The sequence below is a fragment of the Triturus cristatus genome, chromosome 7, assembly GCF_964204655.1.
Source record: "Triturus cristatus chromosome 7, aTriCri1.1, whole genome shotgun sequence".
NCBI classification, from domain to species: Eukaryota; Metazoa; Chordata; class Amphibia; order Caudata; family Salamandridae; genus Triturus; species Triturus cristatus.
In genome coordinates, this window is record NC_140590.1 from 1,620,345,478 (window position 1) to 1,620,366,128 (window position 20,651).

Consider the following 20,651-nt stretch of genomic DNA (forward strand, 5'->3'; position numbering starts at 1 on the left):
TGTATATTGAATTAACAAACAACTGTTGTTAAATTATACAAACAGCTTCACCATCAGAAGTGTCGTTGACAATTAAGTGCTGATGCTGAGCACCGGAAACCACCAGCTCAAATTAAGCGCTGATTAAACCTCAGGGCCACAGACACTGGCATTAGGCTAGAACCACACTGGCACTGGAACGATAGCCACAGATACTGGCAGCAGATACGGCTACAGTGGCACTTACCCTGAGGGCCATGGTTAATAACAGCAAGTGAGAGCCCACTGGCATCAAAAGTGGGGGTCTCAGACAGTTGACTAGCAGTGGGTTAGAACCACACTGGAGTAGAAACAAAGGAGGGTCACATACACAATTGAGGTGTGGCACAGCGGCCAGAGCTGCTGACTCCGGAGCGCAGGGGTCACAGTTTGATCGCCAGCGGCAGCTCTGCTCAACTCTGGGCAATAATAGCTCACTGAATCTTCCTGAGAGACCCCAGTGCCTGGACATCCTTAGGGGTAATAAGTCGCGCTTTACAAATCTGGAATTATTATTACCATGGGTGACAGTCACCACCAGTGGCGAGGGTACCGCCACTGGTGGCCAGTGAGAACTCTGCTGACATAGATGCAGCAGGTGAGAACCCCTCTCCCATTAAAATTGAGGGCCCAGGAACAAACAGCAGTCCTAACTACACTATGATGACAACAGGGATGAATCTGTCAGCAGCGCCCCCTCTTTCCCCCCTCCTTGAGCAGGTATGTTGTGGGAGGCAAGCATCTCAGGGTTCCAAAAACATATTCCGCATAGGGGTCAACATTCTGCGCCATGCCACTGATGTTTCCTGCGTCTCACCTGCAGGACAGAATTTTCTCAGACGACATTTCCTTTCTTCTTGGGCGAGAGGTTGGCAAGTCTCCAAGTCTATTCTGGCCTCCTGCTCGCTGAGCCACCTTCTGGCCTCGCGTGCACGGGTTTCTGTCCCCCACTTGTAGCCACATGTTTCTCCGTTCCTAGAACACAGGGTCCAGGGGCTCCAGGAAGTCAGTTCACACTCTGGAGAGAAAAAGAGAGAGAAGGAGTGGGTTAGGAGGGAGAGAGAGCTAAAGGTGTGGAATGTTAGGAGGCTATAAGATAAGTATATTCTCTGGAGAGAGAGGGTGGGAGAGAGTAAGCGAGAGAGAGGGAGAGACAGATGGGAAGAGGGGGATGTGCGGTTTTCAACTCACTGAGGACAGGGAGCCCTGGAGAGTAAGATGCCAGTACCTGCCCAGCTAAACTGAGATGCTCTGAAATGACAGACACAGAGGGGTACAAACCCTATGACTGGCTGCCACTCTGGAGAGAGAGACAGAGAAGGAGTGGGTTAGGGGGGAGAGAGAGGGGTGTAGAATGTTAGGAGGCTGTAAAATAAGTATATTCTCTGGAAAGAGAGAGGAAGAGAGGAAGGGAGAGGGAGAGAGAGAGAGAGAGCGAGAGAGCGAAAGAGAGACCTTGAGAGTAGCCCAGGAGCCACAAGGAGAAATACCTGTGAGCTCAGCTCACACTTTGAGGATGGAGGCAGGGCGCCATGGAGGGGCCAGCAATAATTGTGAGTCATATCCTGGCAATCTTAGATGCTCAATTCGAGTAAGGGGGGGGGGGGGGGGGGGTTGCTGATGGAGGTAAATGTTGCAGATTCAAGTAAGAAAGTAGCTGGTTCACCTCGGTGCCCACAAGTGCAGATTTCAGTGGCCACCAGCATAGACTCGCCAAATGGGGCAAAGCTTATTATCATTTTTTTAAAACAAATTCGTATTGACTAATGGTCTGAGCCGTAACTAGAGAGGCTGTATCCAGGTTTGTGTCAACAGGTATGACATGTTTTTCTACAGCGAGTGTCACATCTGATTTATCGAATTTATGCCTATTATGCACACTTTAATGACATACTTTAAATCCCAAAATTCCCTTTCCCAGACTACTGCCACACCCTGTGCTCCTGGACAGGGGGAGTTTGGGTGGGGATTTAATGCACTGTCACACCGAGATGTGGGAGAATAAGAACAGGTTAGCTGTGAAAGCACCACAGATTATCAAGTGTTGCATTAGGAAATTCTTATACCCAAACTTTGAGCTGCAATACAATGGCTGAATCTGATTTCCCAGAATGGCTTCTTCATGAGTCCATCAAAGTGCAATGCATCAGCGGTGCATGGGATCCAGAGCATTTCTTAGACCTAATTCGATTGGCCACGAAGGAGGGGAGTTATGATGTCACGGTCCCGTCAATAATATAAACAATCAACTCAAAAACTCAATAATTAAGTAATGTTTCAGTGTATTTTACCTACCAGTAAATATGCTGACTACAGAAACACATTATTGTAGTCCTCTCCAAAATCGTTGACAGGCCCTGTCCAGGCTCCACAGAGCAGACAGGGACTAACGGGCAGTGGCGTAGCAAAGGGAGGGTGCGGGAGGGGAGGTGTCCGCCCCAGGCAGCACGGGTTTAGGGGTGGCAGCACTTTTACCCAACACCACCCCCACCCTTCGCTCTTACCTGCAGCCGTCGCGGGGCAGCAAACGCAGGGACCGCCACGGGTGGCAAAAGGTCTAGCTACGCCACTGCCAATGGGTGCCAACTGTGGTGGGGCAGGTCGTTTGCCACCAATGTGCTACTTTGGCTTGGCAGCCTGGACCTATAACAACACTTTCTGCACTTGACTCTCCGAGTAGTGAGGTCGAGCTGTCACAGGCTTCTCAGGGAGGTAGTGTGGGGCGCAAGAGCTCAGAACTCAACACTCAAACAAGAGACACAATAACGAAAGGTCCAGCCACTGCTTAACATTATGCATAAAGATAGTACTTTAATCACAGGAGAACAAAATACTATACAATTTAATGGAAATTGTGTAAACGGTTGCAAACGAAGTTGCGTTAAACAGTGAGTCACTACACTCCCTTCTCTATCCCCTTCCTCCTGCGTACGAGTGGGGTGGCTTGTCTGATCGCATTTAGTCTCTTTGCGTCGATGACGTCGATGCAGGATAAACCATATGTTTTACCTACTAGTTACTGTAGTAGTTCAGTCTGTACGGTGGATGCGGTCTGGACCTCCATCCTCACAGCAGCAGCTACTATTATGCGGGGCCTGCTGACAGTCATTTAGGGGGAAGTTTGTGGGAGATCGATGAGGCAGATATCCACCACAGAACTAGTCTGTGGAGGTGGCAGCTCTCCATGATGGCTGCAGACTGGTGTTTTGGGATAGCAGTTGCAGCTTCCATGCCGAATCCCTCATAGTGATGTCTTTCTAGCAGCCGCGGCCTCCGGTCAAATCAGAGCTTCCCGCTTCAACAGACAGCTTTTACTCTGAACATCAGCAGTGGCAGCACCAATCTGTTGAGCGATACGGGATACAGGGTCAGGTACAGTCTTATGCAGCTCACATGGAAGCAGTGGGCATGGAGGGGATTCCTTTCACAACACAAGTCACTCTTAGCTTCTTTCTCCAGGCAAGCTGGATTTCTCTAGGTGGTTCTCATGCCAGAAACATGCTGAACTTTCCCGCATGGACTGTCTCTCCTCCTGCAGGGCCAGACATACTCTTTCCATCTTTCAGCAGGCAAGAAGGCTTTTAGTCACTTCAGGCAGACCATCAGCTGCTCTGGTGAAAAGTGTAGACTTCATGTGATGCTCCTTCACCTTTGGGAGACAGGCTGTCAGGCAGCCATCAGCCCTCATTGCACGGTAGATCTTCAAGTAGTCTGTCGAGCATTCCATTCCTTGGTCAAGAAAACCTTGGGACTGGAAGTTGGAGCTCACTTTTATTCACATTTTTCAGACAGGGAATGTGGATCCACTTTCTCGTGCTGTTTTCCAGATACAGCCTTTTTAAATTGACGGCTTTCACACCAAATGACACCAGGTTTGGCTCTAAACAGGAATAAGCAAACATGGGCACAATGAAGTGTGAGATCTCTGCACATGGCTGCCATCAGCCTTCCTGGAGCAGTAATCAGACAGAAGGGCAGGCCCTATATCCTAGAAATGTCTTCACCTTGAATAACGCAAACTGCTGTCTCATATGTTACTCCTACCATTCACCAAAAGGCAGTGCCCAGGAAGAATTAATCAATGGCTCTCTGCGAACAAGGTCCTCATAGAATTTTTAAAGCAAACCCTGTCTGTCTCTATCCTCCCTCACTTCAGTATCTGGGTCTCCTCCCTCCAACTGCAGGAATGCAAGCAATACTTTCCCACTTTCGGAGGAAGTTGTCCTTGTCCTTTGTCGTGAAGCATGCTTGAATCAGAGGCAACCGAAAATGGATCCCACCGGCCCAAGTACTCAGACTCAGAAAACACAGTCTTAAGAAATTACATGCACTTGACACTCACTGCACATACGCACCTTTAACGTGCACACAGGATGTCATTGCAAGGTTCTGGGTTTCGCATAACAGCAGAACTTTAGACAAGAGTGGTCAGCAGACCACGCTCTCACTGACACAGAAAAAGCACTGGTTATGCAACAGAATCATAGACACAATATGCTGCCACCACTTTATGAGATACACCCAAGGGATGTAGCCCAAAGTGCACTATGATGGCAACCTAGGTGCACCCCTCCAGATCACGGACAGGTTCTGGATCTTTCATTATCACTGAGAGGCCTAGACCTCTGGACCCACACCAGATTAATATGACACCATGGCCAAAATAAAAGTCAGGATACCAGTTCCACATACTATCGGGAATTTAGGGCAGGGGTACACACCCATCCACCATGCAGGTGCCATTCCTATCCCAAAAACATGTCCCGCATGGCAGCTGAAAAACAATGTGGTGCATACATTGGCACTCCTTGCTCCAATGGTGGGCTCATAAGACAGCAAGGGTCAATGCACTTTGGTCTTCATGGGTGCTGAGATGTCACGGCAATGCTGGGGGTGCAGGCAAACTTAGCAAATACTTTAGCATGCGTTGCGCTCGGATGAATGCAAGCCTCACCTTGGCACTCGCGGATGCTGAACTGGGGCTTGGTGCCAGGGGGACAGGTGGTGGAACATTTGCCGTGGTTCAGAAATGATCCTTCTTTGCATTTCATACAAAAGTCTTTGCTGAAGCAATTGTCACAAGATGGTGCTCTGCACTCTAAAGAAAGAAGGACAATATGAGGCAATAACTGGCCAGAACAGCAGAGAAAGCAAATAATGGTTTAATATAGAACAGAAAAGAGATAACACCTATAGAGTGAGACAGTGCACTGAGGCGCACCTGAAAGGGGTGGCTCCTGAACAGAGGAACAGAAGGGGAGCAGGGAGTTGTGCGGAGGAACAGATGAATGGTACCTCACCATAGGAATGGAGAGGAGCTTACCTAAGCATAGGGATGGACAGGGCCAGGGCCTGAGCAGAGGAACGGGACAGTGTCGAATCAATACCCTGGTGAGGGTGAGCAGCTGGAACAACTAATATTCCATTACGTTTAAACGGCATTGGTGGCATACAAATGAGATACCACTGAAGCACATGCGATAAGTAATATTAAGTAATTTGTGATGTAAATAATATTATAGCAAAGTTACACCCTAATGAAATGTGAGCAGCTGTCATGGGGAGTGAGTGAGAAGGTAGACTCTGGATATGTTTGCAGAGTGCAAACAATGCCAAAGGTTCTTCATTTCAAAGATGACTTCAATGTAGACATTTGTTGTGTTAGGTCTCAGAAGGTGGATGACACCGGGGCCTTGCTGGACTGGGAGATGACCTACATACATGAGGAAGCTCTTGGCAGGACCAACATAGGGGTTGTGGGCTGAAGATGAACTCGGTAGCGGACAAGATGCTGGATTGGGGAGGGCTCTGTTGCGTTTGTCCTTGATCACTTGGGGCTCTGCTGACCTATCCCTGGGTATGAGTCATGCATCGCTAGTATATGATCTCCATACTTGTGCACCTGTTGACATCTCGGCCTCGCATGCTGAAGTAGCCGGAGGGACATGTATGGACGCAGGTCACGTGCTGCTGGATGCCAACCCTCCAGATGAGCAGGAACATCCGGGGTCGGCAGGGCGAACATCCCTTCTCTGAGCAGGGGGCACAGGCGGGGCAAGACCTCATCAACCCTGCATTCAGTATAAGAAAAAGACAGTGACTTGGTAAGTATCTACATCAATGATCACTACGTACCAATGTTTAGCCATCCTCCAATACCCAAAGACACCAAAGGATGAAGACTAAGGCATCTTTGTACATCCTCACCTCTTAAACACCTATTCATAAACAGAAGCAAGAGAATGCTCATTGCCCCTGGGTCAAAGAGAGGGATGAAGTCTGAAAAGCATTGCTCATTGGCCCTTAATCAACTATCAATAAAACACAACAGTCATTGTCAAAGACACAAGAAAGCATTGCCCAGGATGTACTGGTGCACATCCATGCCTCACCCTTCTAGAACAATGCGTACACCGCAACGCTATTCATCTGCCTCACACACAACACCCAGAAGCACATGTTAGAAATGATTTGAGGGGGCTTTCACAGTGGTATAAACACCAACACTCACACGACAACGGTGTTTGCCCTGCGGTGATTGCCGTATTTGTTTTTTTATGTGCCAACATACCCCTCACCCCTGCAGTGCAAGCAACGAAATGGCCATCAGCAAAAAAGAGACAAGCATTTTCAATGCAATAGGTCTCGCATTTGCGAGCATTTAAGCTATTGGCATTGAAAATGACAATGCCTTTTATTTATGTGTTTTAAAAGGAACACATACATAAAAGGCATTGTTGTTTTTAATGCCAAGAGCTCAAACTCTCGCAAATTTGAGACCATTATAATGGTGGGCAAGGCCCTTTTTTTAGACTCTGCTCGCATATTCAGGTTACCGTGAGCAGCATCTAAACAAAGGGGCGCGGCCAACATTAAAGTGAAAGCGCGTATGGCGCTTTCACCGGAAGTTGAAAACAAAATACGTAATTTTAAAAGGTTCTGTAGCGCGGTCTCTAAAGTGAAAGTGGCCTGCGCTGGTAATTAAATAATTAAATAGGCGCAGCCGCTAAGGTGAAAGCGGACCGTGCCGTATATTAAATTCATAAATAAGCGTGGCCGCTATAAAGCGGACCACACTGTAATTTGAATAAACAAAATTACTATTAAAATAAAAGCGAGTCAGTGCTGCGATGCTGTGGGTGAAATAGGGGAAGAGCATTAAAGAAAATAGTGCTCACCAACTTATAAAGCAGACCGTGTAACAACCGAAGTAAAAGGGCCAGTCCTCATGGGAGGTTACAAATGAAGACAAGGACTAAGGACTAAGGAGGGACTAACAAGACTAACAAGCCTATTTGTGAATCAGAAGTCAGCATTTGCAAAGGGCAATGACATAAGCCAATGACAAATATGGGCGGAGAGTGGGCGGGGCTTCAAGTGCATACTCCAATACAGCATGCCGCAGAGCAGCTCATGTGCTGCCTAGGCTCGACCTAGAAAACACAGCAAAAAGCCTGCATACTATCAGATAGTACATTGACCACACATCCAACACAGCATACATCTGACTTCAAAATCAAATAAAACTTTATTTGGTTTATAAAATAATAAACCATAAAAGCATCACATCATACAGTAAAACATTGTTAAGATACTTATGCTCCCATTACACCACATAGAGATAAAAAGTCATATAGTTGGTAATATAATAACCAAGTATCTGCTAATAAATATGAAGCAAAATGCACAAAGTAATAACGTATACAAAATATTTCTTAAAATAATTAAAAGATCCCTGTAATCTCTTTAACACAACAATGTTCAATGTCCTGTATGCTAAAGACAGCTTTAAAATTGCAGCAACTAAACAACTTCATTTTCCACATGGGTCAAAGTTTTCCTCGTACCTAGCACATTAACAAAACTTTTAACTACATGAGGACATATAGTGTGGCATCCTTTAAATCTAGTAGACACTGAAATGCCACCTGAAATTTATACAGGCTTTCTTTGAAAACCAGTGGTTTTAAATATTGCCTCCTATGCAGAATATTAAATCTGCAAAAAAGTGCTAAGTGCTGGGTTGATTGTATAGATATATTATCACAGGGACATTTACAAGTCAACGGGCCAAAACACCATTCTTTGGAAATGTAACAGGATGATGAATTATGAGGAAATTAAATAAAGTTAAAAGCTATCTATGATAAGTGTTAGGAACTAAATTAATATTCAGTTGAAGCCCAAAAAGTGCATTGAAGGGTATATATCTTGTCACAGTGGATTTAGTTTGATCACGCAGATTCCTTTTCTGTATACATACTCTAAATATTGGGTCTTTCAGATCCCTTTTGGAATACCCTATTATGTTCTCAGTGTTTGAACCAAGATCCTTATTTGCTTGATCAAGCCCCCTTAAGGCACTTTTAATATGCATAATCCAAATAATGTTATTGGCCTGGTCCAGCACTAAGCAGTCTTTGAGAATTGTTTTGGTGAATTGTGTCTCAGTTTCTGCCCAGACTGAATGCCACAAGAGAAGTGGTTTAGATTCCAGTAAATCCGATAAAAAACTGAGTTCCAAATCTCTATGTATATTGGTTACTGGAATTGAGTGAGGTACTGCTGGGAGTCCTTTTAGAAACTTATTTTCTTGTTTTTGCAGCGTTTCATTATTCCCCACGTCCCAAATTCCTGCACCCTATGTGGCTGCGGCAACTGTTTTTACATTGTATAAAACCAACATCTCTTTAATCGGCTCACTGCCTAACTTGGAGGCAAAAAGCTACCCTTATTGTTTCTTGACATGTTGTGGGTGCTAATTTCTCTATGATGGTTCCAACCCCCATCAGAAAAAAACTGTACTCCTAAATAGCTTAAATATTTGTACTTAAAATGTTGTTCCCCTTTATGAAAAACAGAGAAGACCTCCCCATACTTTTGCCACAGCCATGGTAAATACATTTTCTTGATTCATTCTTAAATCTTTTTCTTCCATACAATCTATAAAGGTGTTGATCGTATTCTGCAGACTTTTTGGAGTTACAGCCAGTAACACCGCATTATCAGGCTTGTAGTTGGGTATCACCATACTCCAAATAGCACACACCACTAATCGCACACCAAATACCAAGCATGCAAGAATGCGAATTAAACAGAACATGGCAGACACATTAAACCAGATATCACAATGATAACAATGGCACTTTTCAGAGAGAAGCAACACACTACCCTTCAACAGAACACATCAAGACAGATCTTCAAACATACATCCAACACAGCTCAATTATGGAATGTATCTACTATTAGTGCACCCAACAGCCGTGCCCCGCCAATTGTTTGACACACATGCAACTGAAGGGCGGTGCGGCATATGAAGAGAAAATTGGTACAACCCTCTAGTCTACCCCATCAAAGATCAAGGACTTTTATCCAAAACCTACTGAATGTCAGACTGACCTCACATTGCTATTTACAGGACAGGCAAAACATTTTTGCAAGCTGAAACCTTGCACACCTAAGAATAGTTTGGAAAGTCATCCTCGGACTACCGATAGCATTGCAGTGTCATACCAATAGCAATTTACGTGCTAAATATATGTCAGTAACACACATATTTTAACCCACACGGCCTCAGTTGAAAGATTTCCTACAACACATGGCTACCTCCTTATCCCGTGATACACAAATTAAGCGAGAAATTTTCCTAGCTTAGTGAGGCGCCGAGAGGAACGCAAGAGGGGAGTGCACCCTTCCGTGTTGTAACACTATTTCACCAAAAAGTACTTCCCTGATTCCCTAACCACTGATAAGTGGTCAAGTCTCCTGGAACAATCCCTGAACTATCATTAGGTGGAAAACCCTATGTGAAGCTGCCGCTGTAACGCCACTACTGAGTGAGAAAGGAGGCACGTCCTTTTGTTTTATATTCCCTCACACACCCTAGTGGTGTCATGCTTCATCATCGGGACACCCTGACGCCTAGAAGTCAGGGTGGGCTCGACCATCTTTCAGGGAGCACTTAAGGAGATGTTTTTGGCTAGGGGGATAAAGATTAAAAGTCCACAGACAGATCCCGGTTTTTCTTTATTCTTGGATCTGCCAGGGATAATAAAAACTGAAAAATGGGTCGATAGGGATATTATGGTCCTAGGACCCTATTGCCAACATGTTTCAGTCCGCCGTTGCCCCATAAAGGGTGCTGGACTTTCTTCAGGGCAGGACTGGGTGCCCCCTGGAAACAGAAGTAGAAGAGAATTTCCCTATAGTACTTTATATAAGGGCAGATAGCTGCTCCTTATTTATCTTGGACTAGTGTATCTCGTATATTCACTCCATCTGTGGAAGGAAAAAGAGAGACACCACACAACCACCGTTGTATTTAAGGTCGGAATTGTTCACATATTCTGCCGGTGCGCACATGGGCACTTAATTATTAGCACTTGCTTTTTATGCATGCTTGCTGGCACCAGCTGCTAAATAATGCCTCTGCGCAGCTGTGGTGTGTGTTACCTTTCACATCGCTGCACAGTGCACAGCTGTGGTGCGCGCTTCCTTTCACACCTCTGCGCAGCTGTGGTGCGTGCTACCTTTGATATCTCTGCACAATGCACAGCTGTGGTGCATGCTTCCTTTCCCCCCATTGCACAGTACACAGCTGTGGTGAGTGCTTCCTTTCATCCCACTGCACAGTAGTGGCGCCTGCTTCCTTTCACAACACTGCACAGTGCACATATGTGGTGTGTGCCTCCTTTCACCCCATTGCACAGCTGTGGTGCGTGCTTCCTTTCACCTTACTGCACATTGCACAGCTGTGGTGCATGCTTTCTTTCACCCCACTGCACAGTGCACAGCTGTGGTGCGTGCTTCCTTCACCCCACTCCACATGCCCCCTCCATCACACCCACGTGGTTCTTTCTTTTTCTGTTTAATAAACAAATTTCACACACAGATGCCCAGGTTTCCGATGTTAGCATTTGTGAACTCACTGGACCTCGCAGCTTTTCTTACAAGGCGCGTCCCCTCCACCCCCGGCCGAGGGACAGATCCCACCGCCATAAGTTGGATTATAAAGCGCCCTGACAGAAGCACCAAGGCGCCACAAGCTGCTGTGATAGTATAATAATATTATGAATTAATATTATTCCTACCAACTTTGGCATTGACATTATTGCCCTTTATTATACTATTTGTTAGTTTTTAAATCATCAGCAGCAACATTTGTGCCCCTGTGCTGCCCAGACAGGAAGCACACCAGTACCGCCACTGTAACAGGAGGCAGACCCACCACCCCTCCCACACTTTCAACAGACTGCTCTACAGTAAACAGTCTGTGTATTGTTTCTTATCGCTGTAATTTATTTCCCTTCACTGGCTCCTCACCCGCCCTCTTCACTCTTCCCCTCTCTCCCTCCCACTGGCAGAAATAGTTATAGCACTTTGTTTATTATAACTTATACATTTTCAACACGCTGCACAACATTTACAATGCTCTACAACACATCTTAAAAACATTAACAAAGCCAATAGCTCTGTCTAAACACTTATAACGCCCCAAAGGCGAGACCTACTGGCTACGCCAATGCTTGTTTGATGATGTTGGAGCTCTCTCTGGAGATAAAGGCGCCCTCCTAGCATTGTGTGTTTCATAAGCTTGTTTGCGTTACTGGCACATCTTCTACACCTTCATTCTGTTCAGCACTTGCTTGAAGTTCAGGTTCTCTTCCCATGAGAATCCAGCAGGCCATCTGTTCTCTTCCAGCCTGTCAGTTCATCCGGCTGGATGTAGGTGCAGCTTCTCAGTTCCTCCAGCGGCTTCTGTAGATGCACTTCATCCTCTCCGATCTTCAGGGGCTAGTGCAAGTGCTTGTGGATGAAATCTGACCTCTGTACGTGCAGAGTGCTGGATTTGGATCTGCTGGCCTGATCACGAACCCCAGTGGTGTAGGTCAAAGTCACAGCTATGCAATCCATTGTTCTACCAGCCACTGGTTTAGTTGGGCAAACATCGACTCCAAAGGATCTGCTCCTTCTTGACTGGAAGGACCCAGTCAGTCATCCTGGCACAGAACACCTCGGATGCCGCCGATCTCATCTGCGGAGTTCCGCAAGGATCCTCCCTGAGCCCGACCCTCTTCAACGTATGCATGATCTTCCCAGCCAGCATCATCTGGTCTCACAACATCAGTGTCCTCTCCTACACTGATGACACACAACTCATTCTTTCCCTCACAGACAACATGACCAGTACCCGGATTAAGTTCAATGCCTGCATGACTGAAATCACCTACTGAATGAAGGCCAACTGTCTAAAGCTGAATACCGACAAGACCGAAATAATGATCTTCGGGAAGAGTACTTCACTGTAGGCTTCCACCTGGTGGCCAACACAGCTAGAACCGACCCCCACCACCCACGCCAAGAAGCTCAGAAACGTCACTGAGAGCAAACTAGACATGACCACCCAAGTCAGTGCTATCATCGCCTCTTGTTTCTATACCCTCATGATGCTGGGGAAGATTTTCAAATGGCTCCCAATCAGCACCCAAAAAACGGTCACACATGCCCTGGTCACAAGCAAGCTGGATTATTGGAACACCCTCTATGCCGGAATGAACAAAAAACTCACCTGAAGGCTGTAGACCAATCAGAACTCTGCAACCAGAATCACTCTCAACCTCCCACACCACATCACACTACACCAGAAAGAGCTCCACTTGCTCTCAATACACAAAAGAGCACAATTCAAACACCTCCCCCACACTTTCAACGCACTACATAACACTGACCCAGCATACCTCAACAATAACATCTGCTTTCACAAACCTTCTAGGCACCTTGGCTCATCCGGACTCCTACTTGCACACATCCCACGCATATGGAAAATTAAATACGGCAGTTGGGCCTTCTCTTACATCGATCCTAAAGTTTGAAATGACCTACCACTACAAATAAGGGCCTCCTCCTCACTTCTTGATTTCTGCAAATAGTTGGAAGACCTGGCTTTTCTAGTAGTTCCACTAGCCCCTAGATTTGACTAGGCTCACTACAGTTCAGCATCAGGATACCCTCCCGGGTGATAATGCGCTATACAAATCTACATAAATTAACATTACATAACATAACACTGAGGGCCCTGCCACCCTCCTCCAGTTGAGATTTTTCAAGACTGGAACTGTCAATGAAATTATTACATTTCTGTATGTGGTTGGGGGCAATCGCTCAGACCTTGGAGAACACCACCCAGGCCACAGAGCACATGATTTGGAAAGAAGTGGACAGGCTGCACAGCACACTCTCCATCACATCTTTAGTGGGACCCTTTGCCCTGTGACCAGTGGGCTAAGGCGTTTGCAGCAAGCACATCTATGGTCTGTTATGGGATGCCACAATGCGCAGCCTCAGGCAGTCAACATGCTATCGCTATAGCTTCTTCTACAACTCTGAGCTAGCCTACACCACTCATGGTTCTTTTTTCTCAGACACCTTCTGCTCATCTGGGGTTCAGAAAAAGGTCCAAATCTGTCATAGAAATTGTTCAGTCAGAGAGCAGCTCTCCATTCTCTCTACCATAAATATATTCAAAAGTGCCCAAAAATTCAGAAGAAAAAAAGTTCAAGCCTCACTCAACTGTATCGAAACCTTTTGTCTGAGACTTCTACATTATTGTACAACTTTTTGGGGCACTGAGATGCCAGGGAAACATTGTCCCTTTCCAAATAATAATAAAACTCTGTTTTTCAGTCATCTCCTTTCAAGCTCCTTCTCTTCTTTTTTCACTTACAAATGAAGGACAAAGTGTTTCCCTTAAGTCAGAAACTCTATTGCACCCTCTCCTGTGGCCCCATCCCTCTTCTGCCCACCATTTCTTGCATTATATTTTTGAACTTTTGAATTTCTCTGGTTGCTTATCATTTCTAAATATAGTTTAGAGACTCCAGCCTTAGATTATCCGTTAACTGTAAAGCACACTGGCATTCTTCAGGGTAAGAGTAGTGCTATATTAAAATCATAAATAGATAAAGCCTCACACGTCAGTGGTAATGAAGTTCTCCTTGCTTAAGGCTAATAATTTAGCTGTCTGAGTGAGACTGCTTCCTTGTGATGGTTGTGTCTTGTGTTTCTGGAGAGACAACATATCTGCTGTATCCCATTGCTACCTCCGTGCGCCCGGAAAACTTAAGCGTACGCTCTCTTACCCACACTGTATACTCTGAAGGATTGTGTATCAAAATATCAAGGAAAATAATCTTTGGGTCAATATATTGAGGCCTAAATATCGAGAACCAAGACGTGAGAGTAATGCATATATGCAAGTATAGATTTACTATTTTTAACTCCACTTCTACATACTTTGCATATATATATATATATATATATATATATATATATATATATATATATATATATATATATATATATTCAGTTCCTAAAGTGGGTCATTAGGAGGCCGAGCCCGTTGTCAGTTGGTGCAAAGTGCCGGTACTCCCAAACCCGGCAATATTATATATTCAATCTGCCAGTAATATGCACACTCGGAGTCACAGGTATTTCAAATAGGCAGTAGTTTAATGTTCGTTTAAGGGCTTTTTGTTTATTTATTATCGTGCACGGCAGTCCTGACTGTGGTAGAGGTGCACCATTTCCTGGAAGCGGGGGAGGCTTTGGAGGGAAACGGTTTCTCTCCGCTAAGCATGCTGTTCCGAATGAATAATCAGCCCGCAATTCTGACATCCCTTCCTACTAAAGGACATAATTGTGCTTGAAATGGATACAGGGGCACTGAGCCTACTCAAGGAAAATATAAAGTACTCACCTTTTGGACCACAACTATGCCATGACCGCCCTGGTGAGGTCCGTGCTCCCTGCAGACGAAGTTTTTGTTGCGATTGTTTCAAAAGGAGCGGGACACGCCTGTGACGTCCCAAACGGTAAGGCACGGAAATTCCAGCCGAAAATTATTTTGGGATACGTCGTGGGCAAGGGAAAAGTGATGTACATTGGTCCTTCACTACGGACTTCAGGATTAAAAGGTACATTCTTGAATTGTGAACGAGTGACATTCCAAAGATTTGAGCAATAAAAGTCACTTCGAATGGACTCTTTATGTTTTACTTGGCACTGTGAAAATACCCATTGATATGATGAAAACGGGAAAATGAATAACAGTGTGTTTAAACAGACAACTAGAGACTCACATTCCAAGTGCGTTGTGGGAATTGTAGGATGTGAGGACTACGTAGATAATGTTGTAGTCTGAAAGAGGCGTATAAAGCACGTTGAGATTCCGCAAATTCACCCACACAGCTCACCTGTGATCAAGGCTACCGATATAGCTGAAACGCGTAAGGACTAGAAAGGCTGTTATTCTGTGGAAATAAAGTGCTGGACTTTCCTGAAGTCTGGTCAGGCGTGCTTGTTTTCTTGGAATTGAAGGTGTGCCTGATATATATATATATATTATATATATAGAGAGAGAGAGAGAGGGAGAGAGAGAGCGCGAGAGAGAGAGGGAGGGGGAGAGAGAGAGAGAGCGAGCGCGGGAGAGAGAGGATATTAAATAGGAATACTGAGTTAGATCTAATAGAAAAATTGACATGGGTAAAATAGAATAAGAGCGAAATTTTACCACAGGGCCCTGGGCAATTGCCCACTTTGGCCCACCTTAAAACATCTCTGAAGATGACACTGCTTGTTGCTTCTGGATTGATCATCTGCATTTGAAACTGTCTACCACCACACACTACTACAAAGACTCCATGATCTTGGATTCCGTGAAAATGCTTTAAAATGGATTGCTTCTTAATTCACAGACTGACTAAGTGTAGTTTACCTCCTACCATTCAACATCAGCTCCTCACACACAACACTAAGGAGTCCCTCAGGGGTCCATCATATCTCCTCTATTATTTAACATCTACCTAACCCCCTTACAGCACTGATTAAATAATTCAACCTCACCAGTTACAGCCATTCAGATGACACCCAAATCATTTTGAAAATGGGTAGCCCAGAAGACCTCTACAATTAAAACTTGATGACTGCCTTCTTGCCATAAACACATGAATGGTGAATAACCATCTAAAGCTCAATACCACAAAGACAGGGATTTTGACCTGTGGACAATGATAAAAATATCAGCCTTCCGCTCTATGGCCTAAGGAGCTTGAGGCCACTCCAACAACATCAAGAGGAAGTTAAAAACCTAGGGGTGACCATGTATTCAGACCTTTCCTTGATATCCGAGGCTGGCAACGTCACAAAGAGTGCCGTCAAACAAAGCAAACACCATAACGTCCCATACCTTGCATACCAACATAAACTGCAATCCATGCTCATACTCAATCTCCAGGCTGAACTATGCCAGCAGCCTTAACCTTGGGGCACCTGCATTCATCATACACACATTACAACTCACTCAAAATGCTGCTACAAGGCTTCTTCGCCTCCACTCAAGAAAACAAATTACTTGAGTCCAGCAGTCGCTCCACTGGCCAACTCAACGCACTGTGCAGTGTCCACAGAGCCTCCCAAGGAAAAGGAATGCTATAACTACATGTTAAATTCAAGCGATGCAAACAAAATAAAACACAGCCCTCTAGGGTGGCACCACTTATCATCATACCACCATTACATAAGTATTCCGTAGGAGGAACTGCTTTCTCAGTATAAGCTACCAAGCCCTGGAATTCACTACCAAACAACATTAGAAGCACCCACGAGCAAATACACTTTAGATGACAGTTGAAAACATGGCTATTTCCAAGATAACTACACCACCCCACATCCCAGCCACAGGGCTCAGAAAGACATTCACACACTCAAGCGCAATCTCCAGTTTCCAACCACAGATTGACAAACAAAAGGAGACGATGGACGGAGTGCAGATTAGCACTAACCAAACCAGCAAACTGCTTTCTATATGCAGGTACGCCAAAAAGGGCTGACCTATGGTTCGCCGGGGCACTATATAGTTGTGTAATTTCATATATAAACTTTTTGGCCCCCAATAATACTAAGACCATAGTACAAAGCGGTCAGCAGACAACTGTAACTTATACCTCTTACATTCACATAAGACATTTGCTATGAGGGAGTACTGTAAAGCCAAATAACAGGATAAACAAGGAGAGAGGGAGAAATATTAACCCGTTCTCCTTTCCAGCCAAAAAGGGATAATAAACTAAAATTGAAACAAGTCTTCTACCTATTTCCGTCTGTCTTCTAAAGAACCACTACTTCAATCTCTTTTCATTGCCAGAGACTTGGAACCCACACGGTGTTCTAAAAGAACCCTCACTCCCCACCTAGGTGGTGACATGCTTAATCATTGGGTTCCCACCCTGGTTGCAGAGTGTTCCCAGGGTGTTCTGCAATGCCTGATCGCAGCGGAGCGTTTTTTGGGTGATCCAGTGACTGTGTATATCGATTTGAAGTGATGGTTGAAATTGGCTTTAGATTCCCCCCCTCTCTGGTAGTGGATTTATTCTTGGGATTCTCAGTCATTATTAAAAACCAGTGATGGATAAGGGTGGGATGGGTAGCTGGTCCCACTTATCCTTGGTGTGATCTACATGTTTCAGCCACCTTTATTTGCCCATCTAGGTCACCGTGACTTTCTTCAGGACAAAAACTGACATGCCTGCCCGCTTGCTAAGACAGGCAAAAGAGGGGTATCGGTAATAAATACTTACAAAGCCCCTGATGACTTTTATACAGACACCTCTTGTGTGTATTGTGATTTTTGTCTGCCTCTTGCCTCCTGGGATACTAGGTAGGGGAATGGGGGTTATTTTAGAACACCCTGTGGGTTCCAAGTCTCTGGCAATGAAAAGAGATTGAAGTAGTGGTTCGTTAGAGCGCAGACAGAAATAGCTAAGAGACTTGTTCCAATTTTTGTTCATAGTGCAGCCAAAGAAGCAGACATCACCAAATGAATAGGCAAGAAAAACCTAACATGATCTGTCACACTCTGCTGGACAATTTGGAGGACTTTAATCTAGTCCCAAATATCTATACACTATGTCCGCTTCTTTACATCTTGCAATGCCCTTCAGATATGGGATGGTTGTAAAAATATCCATCCCATCAGATAGCTCCAACTCTCTCTCCCTTCAACCATGCCAGCTCAGGACTACAACTTTACACAACATTTCAGATTGGACGACCCAGTGCAGTACCCACTAAGCAGACTGTATCACAAGTAAGGATCCCAGTTTTCAGTTTTTAGTGATTGTTACAAATAAATACCGGTAGAAAACAATCTATTTTCCTGTCTGCCTTTTTAGGTCTCGCCTGGCGTTGCAGCGCGCATGCGATGCTCGCTCTGCGAGGGCTTCTTGGAATCGATAAGGATTCAGAAGGGACTTGAAGCCCCACCCCTCTTTCCCATTGGCTTGCGTCAACGTTTATGGTAAACGGTGGCGCGTGATTGGAAATCGGGCTTCTTGGTTTCCGCCTTGTCCAATTTGATGACGGCCCATCTGGACAGGCCGACGCCATCTTTGTTTAGCGTGGCGTGGGAGAGTTCGGTTTATGGCAAACGCTGGCACGTGATTGGAATTCGCTTCCATTGAGTGCGCATGCCCACTTTCACATTTAAAGCGCAACCGGGCAATGCGGCCGTTTGTATATGTCTCGTATTCTTATAGAGAGTTTGCAGAGTTCTCTGTGAGAGTAAGTCGTGCTCCATTTAAGATTCTGCGCAGATCTCTGCCAGCTTAGAACCAAATGTTTGGCCAATGACTTCAGTGGTGACGGTAGCTGCGTGTACTCTCCGAGAGAGAGGTGTGACTGACTCTCACAAGCAGAGATCTGACACGTGGCGGACTGTTCCCCACAATAGATTTTAAGATGTAATCACCTGGCATGCAACTGATTCTTCCCCAGCCCAGCGTGCCTTTGTTTCCGGTGCCTAGCAAGCACCTGACACCTTTCCAGCAGTAGCCTGCTGTCAGAAGCAGAAGTACGGCACTGACGGCGCCCCAGCCCCGCAGGCGAGAGAGCCTCACCCCAGGGCAAAATCAATGCCAGTGCGGGCCGGGCAGGAGCGGGCTGCTGCCGAGGCCAAGCCCAGTTCTGTTTTAGGATTGTCAGCGGATGGTCCCGGCTCCTCCTCCCGCGCGCACTTCCCTCACCCCTAGCATTGGAAGCCTCCTCGTGTCCTGAAAGGTGTTCTGGGCCCAGGGGATCGCCGCCCTACCTTCCTGTCCAGTGTCCACTGAAGTCCCTACGGGAGAGCCCCCCTTGTATGCCAAAGGCAAAGTCAGACCAGGATACCTAGGAGCCCCTCCCCCCTCTCGAGCCTGGCACCAGCGAGAAAGCCCACCTCTCAAGCACGTCTCAGGAACCCCATGCTGCTCTTGTGAAAGCAAGGAACACGAAAGCGGCCATGAAGTGATTGTTCTATTCCGGTAAGATTGTGATATTTTCTTGAGGCAGAGGGGCAAGGATAAGGGTTTTGGAACGGCTGGGGGTGGCCATGGATATACCTGTCAGCTCACCCTCTTTTTGCATGTGTCACCTGTTTTAAAAAAATATATATAATATACACCCCTCCTGTAAAACAGCATGCATTTGTACACTTCTAATAGGTCAACTTCTTTGCAAAAACATACTTTCTCAATCTACTTTGATGGGCTAAGCCTCTTAAACAACTAGCCTCGCTCTCATTCCCAAGCCAACTGGGTGACAGTTACTTTTAAAATCAAACACCGCATGATATATGGTATGTATAAGTTGGCGCTATGTAGAGTGAGGAAAGACTTGCCTCTGTGCATGTGTCTAGGAGACGAGCTACATGGTTTGAAAGAGGTCCATGAAGTTCAGCCTGAGTTACAGATTAATTGCCATTGGCACCATGGTCTGTCAGTCCATATGTATTCTGTATATCTACCTTTTTTCTTTATTTTCTTTTACATTGTCGCACAATGAATTAGTTTCAAGTACAAATGTAGAGCCCTTCTACTTTACGTAACTGTCCTCGGATTATAAAATAGCTTTAATGGGGTGTTATTGTGAGCGATGCATGTGAACAAAATTTAAGGGTATGTTACTTGTAAGAACTTAGATGGTTAGTACACTGGGAGAAAATATTTGTATGTAGTTGTTGATCACAGGTTTAATTCATGTTAGAGCTTTGTATGTAGCATACAGCTCTCATATTTCTAGCCCGTGCACATAGGTTGAGCAATGCTTGCGTTGTAGAGATCCTTGAGTAATCTGCTGGTCACAAAATACAATCCTGCTATAGTGACCGAGTTATGTGCTAGTTCTTTACAGTTGCATGTAACGCGCATGACATTCCCTTTGAATACCTGCAGTTTTATTTAACATTTTCGTTATTTTGCTGATGATTAGATGAGTTTGGTTGGCTAGTAATAAATATTTATTGTTAAATGCAAATATATATATAAATATATATAAGATATAAATGCTTGCTATTCTTGTAATGGCTAATAGATATACTTGAATTTCTAAATCCAGGAGCATAAATAGACTTGACCTATGTTACATGGAAAGTCAAAAAAACTTTGACTTCACAGTTTATCTCTTGGTATCTTGTGATATGACATACTACATGTGCATTTGTTTACCCTGATGGATTGCTAAGTGACCACCTGACGTGAGTGCCCCCAGCTGCTTCTATTTTACCTTCAACCCAGGCCATTGGAATTATGCAGCAAGAGAGAGCA

At 45.2% G+C, this 20,651-nt stretch overlaps 1 protein-coding gene across 1 annotated transcript in view; it reads right to left on the bottom strand.

Annotated features, from left to right (window-relative positions):
* The window catches only part of RSPO4 (R-spondin 4), an 81,896-nt gene that overhangs the window by 15,487 nt on the left and 45,758 nt on the right, over positions 1-20,651 (bottom strand). The window contains exons 2-4 of the mRNA XM_085614601.1: positions 5,913-6,089; positions 4,973-5,116; positions 836-1,036 (exon numbers count right to left, since the gene is read on the bottom strand). Coding sequence (XP_085470727.1) covers positions 836-1,036; positions 4,973-5,116; positions 5,913-6,089 — 522 coding nt within the window. The remainder of the gene's footprint in view (positions 1-835; positions 1,037-4,972; positions 5,117-5,912; positions 6,090-20,651) is intronic.